The sequence below is a fragment of the Sitodiplosis mosellana genome, unplaced genomic scaffold, assembly GCF_009176505.1.
Source record: "Sitodiplosis mosellana isolate CC-2019 unplaced genomic scaffold, AAFC_SMos_1.0 Smas_scaffold_6167, whole genome shotgun sequence".
Taxonomy (NCBI): domain Eukaryota; kingdom Metazoa; phylum Arthropoda; class Insecta; order Diptera; family Cecidomyiidae; genus Sitodiplosis; species Sitodiplosis mosellana.
In genome coordinates, this window is record NW_022601408.1 from 2618890 (window position 1) to 2627956 (window position 9067).

At 34.8% G+C, this 9067-nt stretch overlaps 1 protein-coding gene across 1 annotated transcript in view; it reads right to left on the bottom strand.

The window, feature by feature from the left end:
• LOC129575458 (protein vein) overlaps positions 1 to 9067 on the bottom strand; it is a 31385-nt gene that overhangs the window by 1744 nt on the left and 20574 nt on the right. The window contains exons 2-5 of the mRNA XM_055459119.1: positions 6204 to 6375; positions 5971 to 6113; positions 5442 to 5553; positions 2231 to 2292 (exon numbers count right to left, since the gene is read on the bottom strand). Coding sequence (XP_055315094.1) covers positions 2231 to 2292; positions 5442 to 5553; positions 5971 to 6113; positions 6204 to 6375 — 489 coding nt within the window. The remainder of the gene's footprint in view (positions 1 to 2230; positions 2293 to 5441; positions 5554 to 5970; positions 6114 to 6203; positions 6376 to 9067) is intronic.

The following is a 9067-nucleotide window of genomic DNA, read 5'->3' on the forward strand; positions in this document are numbered from 1 at the left end:
TTTTTATAATTATATCACACAGTTTGATGAAGGAAGGGGTATTCACATGTATGAGCCACCACCATATTTAATGTTCGACACTTTAATGACCTTGAAATAGTTCAACCCAAACCCAGTACCAGTAAGTTCGGTTTTTTGTTTTTTTTATTTTGTTACGTTTTTAATAAAATATTTTATTGACTAAAGTTATAATATGACTAATGAGAAGAAAATTCAAGTATTTAATTTTATAAATTATAATACAAAATTGAGCAGCGATGCGGATCTGTATTTGTTGGGGGAATGAATGTGTCAGAAGCGTTTGTTTATGTTTGACTCTATGTATCAATTTGATTAGAAAATTCGTTTTTTTTTTTTCTTCATTGGGACCATCCATTGACTCGACTCTACAATATACATATAAAATAAATGGTAAGGATACAAAACAGGAACAATTTTGCATATAAAAAAGAATGTTCGGACTCTTCAGTTGGCGCAAAGTTTGGGAATCGTTGGGAAGCCAATTTCGTTGAAGAAAAAAAATGACACAATTGTTACAGCGGCCGCCTGACGCAATTTCAATCCACCAATAAATGTCAGCCAAATCAAAATCACCGCAATTAGTGTTATATCATTATGTTACGTGTGTGAAAGTTTTGTTCGCTTTGATTCACCCTCACATTAAGTTGGTATTTGTGTTTCTATTCATTATTATTATTATTATGATTTTTGATTAAATTAAAATTAATTTTTGTTTATCGGCAATATTTTCGTTAAGATTTTATTTTCATCATCGATATTAGTTCTTCTGATCAAACTTTCTGTTTTGTTTGCATAATAATTGATGTTGATTCTTTCATTGTTTTTTTTTTTTTTTTTTTTTTTACAAAATTAAATAAATAAATAATGATCAGCTAGTTTTTTCCGTTTGTTTGTTGGTTTAAAAAGAAGTAGATGTGTACAAATAAAATGGCCAAAAGAAACCAAGCAGATGGATAGAATATATATTATTAAATATTACAATTAGAAACGTTGTTGTTGCTGTATTTTCCGTGATTCGTTTTTCTTTTTTGCATTTGCTTATTGTTTCAAATGATTTTTCTCCACTTGCCACATCTATAGCACCAATCGTTGAGTCGAATCGCGTGTGTTTGCTTTTGTTTTCGTTATTTTTTTTACTTTTATTTTGCTCAATTTTTTCAATCAAAACTAGTTCAGAACGATCGATCAAATTTCTTATGATTATATTCGAGTCGGCAAAATCTCGAGCATTGTTTTTTTTTACCAATGATGAAAATACAAATTTATCAACAACGAAACCGTTTTACGAATAGAAAAACATCATCGATATGCTGAGACAAAAGCACTTGTCTGACACTAAAATTTAATTAAAAAAAAAAAAAAAACGTACTCAAAATCCTATGAGAAATTTCGTATTTCATTCCATCTCTAAATGTCTATCTAGACTTTATTGTATGTGTGATGTGTCAAATGTGTAGTATTTCACGTTGAAATTCTTGCCCGAAAAAAAAATTGGTAATACCAAAATTTCGAAATTTTTCGGCGAAAGAAAAAAAGAAATGCTCAAGTTATTGGAAAATATCTATTGTGCATTTTTTTGCGCGATGGAATGTCTTAAACCATACTAAATTTTACTTTTCTTTTTCTCTATTATTAGTTCACTACAGTTTGTTTGCTTTTTTTCCTCTATCTTTGTCGTATTTGAAACAAGACATCAGAACATCGTTCTGTCAATGAAATAAAACAACCAAAAAAAAAAAAAACAACAACTATAGAACAAACATAAAATGACAAACGAAGATGAGAAGAATCGAATGAAACGCATTTAGACGCACAGAATAACGCTTTCATTTGCATTCGCATTCGATTCATGAATAAAAAATGAATGGAGGTTTAAAAACAGTTGTGTCTCGCGCGCGGCAAGCGAATGTGTATCTAAGCAAACGTAATTTTCTATCGTTTTGTTCTTGTTTCTTTTTTTTTCTCATTTTGGCGCGAATGCGCTGTGTGTGTTACGCGTTCCCTGTACTTGCAATTCCGTACGAAAAATAAGAAAACAACAAATCTGTTTGGTTTCTTTTTGATGGGATGTAAATCGAGTTGTAAGTCGATCAACAATTGTTGCTATAGGCGGCACCCATTTTTTTTTAGCAATAGTAACTCCCGTAAAAATTGTTATCGCCGCAGTGATGTTGCTGTTGTCGAATATCTTGATTATTTCGATACGTACTCGAATGTATGTTTGTCGGATTTTTCGTTTCACATCGATTCCCCAGAAAGCCATCCGGACACCTAAGAAAGAAATTTAGAATTTAAATCGTTTAACAATGTTCTATTTTACAAAATTTTCAATTGGAAGAGCATTTTCTTGGGCTGTACTAAGAAGATATCACAATATAATGTCTCTTTGATCGTTATTATTTCCGCAATTTGGTAGAAGGAATGAAATAGGAAAAAGGAGACATAAAAAGCTGCGAAGGAGAGGAAAAACGAAAATGTTCTCTATTCCGATAAAATTGAGTTTGCTTTTTAGCATACAGCTCGTTAATTGTGAGTATAAATTATGATTTCATCATAACGACACGTCTGTTTTGTGGCGTCGTTCTTTCCTCTCTGTCTGCCTCTCATTCTGACTGTGTGTGTGTGTGTGTGTGTATGTTTCTGCCATGACACTTTTTGGGCATTGGCCACTCATTCTAGTCAACTTTTATTATGTTTGTGACCGACTTCCGAAATTGTCCAAGCACTGTGTGTTTCGTTGCTCTCTTTTTGTTCTTTTTGTTTTTATTTTCTCTCTGTACGTATCGAGTGTGTGTTATATAATGCCAAGGAAATGTTATTGGTTTTTTTTTTCACTTTCGTCCCCTACCGGAGAGTTCGTAATTGTGTTACATAAATAGCCCATCGGTAATTTCGAAATTGACCACACAAAAACATGAACAATTACACTTTGAGAATAATGTGCGCGCACATTTCCAAAAGAAGCGTTTTTCTTGAACATGTGCATAGTATAGGATAGGATAGAGACTTAGAAAGCACGGGCATTACACACAGCAACAACAATAACAAACAAGAGAGAAAGAAGAGTACATAGATCTGAAACGAAGTGAAACCATTAACGTGTATAAATGTTATTGATGAAAGAAACGTAGCAACCGTCGAAATTTAATTTGATTCTTCCAATTATTTTGCGTTTCATCTGTGCTCTGCGCTGCGATCAACAACAAATCTACGGCAATGTGCACGTTTGCATGTGTCCCGTATTATACACGGATAAAAATAGAGAGAAAGAGAACGTGAGACATGGGGAGTGACCGTACGCGAGCGACCAAACGAGCAACAGAGATCCCGAAACAATTACCGAACAAGCCGCGGCGAGAGAGACGAAAAAACCACACGAAGATGGAAGGACGAAGTGAGCGAAAGAGAAATCAGAATTAGCGGCACCAGAATGAAAATAAGTGATATTAAAATACACTACAGTGCGCCAATGCAGTAGCAGAAGCGATCAAAACTTCTATGCTAGAATGCATACAAAATTGTTTACACGTGTGTGTGTGTGTGTCTGTGTCTGTGTCATTGCAGGATCCTCAGATACACATGACGAATTAAATAAAAGAGAAATAAGAAGAAGCAGCATGCTCATGGGGTGAAAACAATCAACTCACACACATACGTGGAGGTGTGAAATTTTAGTGTCATTAAGAGAACAAATGGTATATCAATTGTATTGTACACGCTCCTATTTCACCAAAACGAAAACTGAAATGTTGTCGGTTCGCGCGCTGATCTCTGGCTCATTTCAAAATTTATTTCCATGTAAACATCAGAAATTTTCATTCGGTTGTCTTCATTATCCGGCATATTTATGGTGGAACGCGTGATTGTGGATGTGCGCGTGTGCGTTAGCAGTAGGACGTGCTGTTGTCATTGGGTCGATCACATCAGAAGGGTTGCTGAATGAATAACGATGACGTGATGTATTTACATCTGTTGTTGAACGTTTGTAATGCGTATTCCGCAGAACAACATATCATTCGAATTTTTGAATTTAGTTTTCTACATAATTTTCTGCGAGAAACTGTGTAACACAACGATAAGATAGGCATTAAACCAAAAACCAAACAGACTCCCTCAATCAATAATTGTCCTGGACATTATCTCTTCTCTCTCTCTCTCTCTCTCTCTCTCTCTTTCTCGATATTTCAATTTTTCCCCATTCTTGTTGTCTCATTTTAGAAATTGGATTTTTCTGTCATGTATCTTTTGATGTGTGTTTGTTTTCACACATTTAGAAATCGCTGAAAATATGTTGTGGTGTTATGAAAGATGTTTGTGTGTGTATGTGTGAAACGTTTGAATGATTTGTGAATTCTGGCATCTTTGTATCACTATTTAAGAGGGAAAAAAAGTAAGGAGAAGAAAATGAAAATAACTAAATCAACCATTACTGCCAATAAGCACTGTTCTTATGACAGAATCGCTTGTGCTCCGCCAGATAGTCAGAGATAATATCGAAGAGAGAATCGGAGATAATGATGTGATGAAAAAGAGAAGCGATTAAGAAGAAGTCTATCGAACTGTCGACGAACTATACTAAAAATAGCTGTGCGCTCGATATACGAATTCGAGCGAGAGTGTAGCGAGTGTATGGGCTCCATATGCATGCTCAATTTTTCTTTTTCTTCTTCTTCTTCTTTTGAAATTCATTTCAGCCCGTTTTTATTTCAGTATCAATAACTCAACCGTTGTACGTATTTTGACCGAATTCTATGTGATGTTTTGACGGCTGAACCGTGAACACCCCAATTCAGAAACATAAGATCACTTAATAGAATAACGGTAACTTATATAAGGGACAATACAAAATTCTTTTTCATTCAAAGCTGAATGAAGAAAGCGTACTGAATGTCTGTAGTTCTTCATCGCTTCTTATGTGTTTCTGTCAATATTTAATAGCAAGAACCCTTTCAAGGGTCTCAAAGCAGTAAAGAAGAACGTGTAGCTTATTTGTATCATCAACACCATTATGAACATTTTGGCTTTTTAAAATGCAATGCGGGATCTGAACACACCTCAAAAACTTTGTTTGCCCGCGCACACAGACACACACACACTAAAAATACTTATGTGTTCAGTGGAAATGTGTCGATGAGAGAGAGAGAGAGAGAGAGAGAGAGAGGGAGCAAAACGTAACGTGTTTGTGCGTCTCATAGTCACTGTCACTTCTGTTAGACTCAATAGGCAATGATTATGACATCAATTGCACAAATGCCCTCAAAACTGATAATAGCACACTGCAGTAAGCAATGAAAAAAAGAGAAAAAACTATTATGCCCTCTGTTACAGTATTCACTTAACCTGGCTTGAGCTATACACACGTACTCACTGCCAGTGTAAAGTTGATAACCTACCAAAGTGTATATACAAAATTTACTTACTTGCATGCTGGTTCGCCGACATCTTTGAAAAAAACACATGTTCCACCATTCAAACAAAATGCATTTCCAATCACTGGACATGTTGAACCTGAGTGATTCCAGCCATTACCTCCTGAAATCCGAATAATGACACATTAATAAAACGTTCGGATGCATTGAAGATTTTTTTTTTTTTTTTTGGGCAGTCATCCCGTGTGCGAATATTGTAGCTGACCAGTCAGTTAACTAATTTTGGACGAAAATGACTTACTTTGATTGACATTTCAGTACAACGTGTAGTGTAAATCTATCAAAGTTAACTGAAATCATTTAAAGTTACAAGTTAAAATAAATTGCTTATTTTGGGGCGAAGTGATTTTCTTCATACAAAAAAATAAATTCAATCAACTACAGTCAACTGAATCTAAAGTAAGTAAGTCATTTTTTTCCCACACGGGATATTATGTAATTGCAGCGCTTCGATGGCGAGAAACTCAATTTCAACTATGTGAATAAAAGTATTATTAATATCAAATGTTTTCATATTTACTTGTATTGTCTGGTGCTTTCGGTAACACATCAATTCTGGTAAATTTCCTAATTGGTTGTCGCGCCAATTTGTTTTTCGCTCTACATTCGTATTGTCCTGAGTCATTGACGAAAGCCGATTTGATAATTAACTCTGATCGTCGTCTATATGTTGAAGAGAAATATTTTAACGGTGTTAATAAATGTGTGTCAAAGCTTGTGCAATGTGTGTCTGGGAAATAAGTCCTTATTTACCTTAAATGTACAAACTGATATCTTGAACGATTTTTGGCTATCGATCGATCATCTTTGAACCATGTCACTTTGGGTGGCGGATGCCCACGCACTTTACAAACTATTCGCAGTCGCTTACCCTCTCGTATTGTTGCATTATTTGCCATTAGAGACTCGATATATGCACGCTGACCTGCGAATCGGCAGAAAGAAGAAAAAATATTGGTAAATATTGGGAAAGTCTTCGATTCAAAAATAAGAGATCTGCAGACATGAACTGTATTGTGAAATAGATCGTCACCATTTTGGATTATAATAGTATCAAACAAGGCAATGCATATGCGGAAATGGAAAAATAATAGAGAAACTAGAAGCTTTTGACAACGTTTCTGTTTACTGTCATAAGAGATGTACGTATCCACAAAATTCCCATCCGAATTTTTCGCACATTTAAGTTAGAATGAATACATCAGTTGAAATGAAATGAATTCCTGGCATGATTGGTGTCATTGAATAAACTCGGCTCCGAACAACACGAAAAATGCGATCATAAAATACATTGTAAACAGTGAACATATGAAGCGTTGAATGTTATTTGGTTTTATTTCAAACAAGGAGTGTGAACTATCACTGCTTGTGCTTAATTGGTGTTTAAAATTTTCCCATTTTTTTTTGCTCTCGATCATTTGGGTTTGGATTTTGTTTTCAAGTTTAAGTCAACGTAAAATATATCAACCAAATGCTGTTACTGATGCAACTTGACTCGAAAAAATGTGATACTCAAATTTGTAGATGATCCCTCTCATTTGTGTTTCGTTTCTCTTTGCTTTGTCACCGAATTTTTCAAGATTGTGCCGATCTGCATTAGGATACTATGTGACATGTCACGTCAGCCAACGGAAACGATACAACAATCTATTGTGAATGGCTTCAGAAGAGTTGAGAACTGGTTAAGCTAGTATTGTATATGTCTAGTACAGTTAATATTTCTGCGAAAAACGCTTGATCGCATAGAGGAGAATTTCCACGAGATATTTCCGCTTTGCTGCGTGACAAACGCAATATTTTTTAACTTATAATTCTCGAAAATATTATTCGTTGATTTCTGATTCTAAACCATTCATGAATTTTACGAATCGGTAAACCTCGCAAATATTGCTTAATTTGAAAAAATACTTAATTTGAAGCGTACTTTCATTTTCATTTTCGTATACCATTGTTTTGATTTTCGTTTATATTTGTCCGTTTTTGGCGCCGTCGCACGTACGATTTTTGTTGTTGAATGGACATAATTCCGTCAGTTTACCACGAAAACATTATCACAAATTACATGATGACCCACAAGTTTGTTATGATATTCGGATTAAATGGCACAAACAAACCCATTTATTTGACCCTTTGTAACAAGCTATAATTGTTAGTGAAAGGATACAAACATTGTGTGTGAGTGTATATATATTGACGTTGTATATGAGACGCTTGGAATCAAATTCCGTGTTGGAGCCGTTCATTGTGTACTGTGTACTCGAGATTAATCTAAACTAAAACTGTGTGAATATGTAAATTGGTTGCAAGTGTCTATCGTCTCGGTGTACTAAAACTAAACAGCAGCAACACAGTTAAATCGACCTAAGACTCTCGTCTATACAAAACACACATTACTTTAAAAACAACAACAGCAATAACAGAAAACGAAGTAACAACCAAACTAATGCTCGCAAAGTGTATGATCAATTAGGGCAAAATACAATCCATTTCAGAATATTGTTGATTAAAAACCACTCGAGCATATCGAACAATGTGAAAAAAGAGACTTTGGCGAAAGAATGAAACGAAAGAAAAAAGAACAACTATAAAATGAATAGTACTACACTTCTGCGAGGTTATTTTGATGAAATGTTTCCGTAGTCTTCAAAGAGGTGTTTGCGGTACGCATGTGTAAAATGCTTGGATATATACACATCTTTTTCGTGCATAATTTTATGTAAATATATACTATGCAAGTGTACGCGTCGTGTTTTTCTCTCTCTCACTCTCTATCCACCATTCAAGCGGCGAGTCTAGAACAAAGCACACATACAAAAATAACATGAGCGAAGCGACTAAGGCTCGGCCAAATACAAAATAGAATGAAGAGTTGCAAATGATACCGGCATGCTTTATGATCAGCAACTGTCAATTTCCTAATTATCGCATAAATGCTTGCCAGGAGATCTTCCGTTCGCTCTCAAACTAACGTTGCTAGAAATTCGAGCTTACTTTTGTGCATCGGTGTGTGTCATTTTGCGTATGCCGCTCAAATCCGATTTTTGTTTCACATTCTCAAGAAAATAGCACCTAGTTGATTAGCGTCACATTTATCATTTCATTCAGCATTTCATCTGATTTTATGCCATGATTTATTTATTTTTTCATTTTGTCTTGTATAATCTTGATCGTCTCGTTTGCAAAGGTTGGAGTTTTTCGGTGAATTCGAATCAAAAGGAACTCGTCTTAAACGTGTTTTTCTCGGTTCTCGTAATTGGGTTAAAGTCAAGTGTAGTTTTCTTGATCGCTATCGAAAATTAAGACATTTAATTTGCCATTTTTGATATTCAGCCATATGATTAGCAAAGATAGATTTATCGCAGATATTTCTTGACATTTGTATACACAGCGATAACATCAAAACATTGCATTCATGCGAGAAAAAAACCCATCACGAATCTCGGTTATTTCCATTGAAAACGAATGTTTATATAACATTTTGGCCCAGCCATAATTTGTTGGCTGTTTTGCGAAAGGCGAAAAAATCCTTTTGTTTTGAATGATACACTTCTTCACACATTCAAATGAATCATATGAATGTCCGAGAATGAAAACGCAACTTCTATTCACAACACATA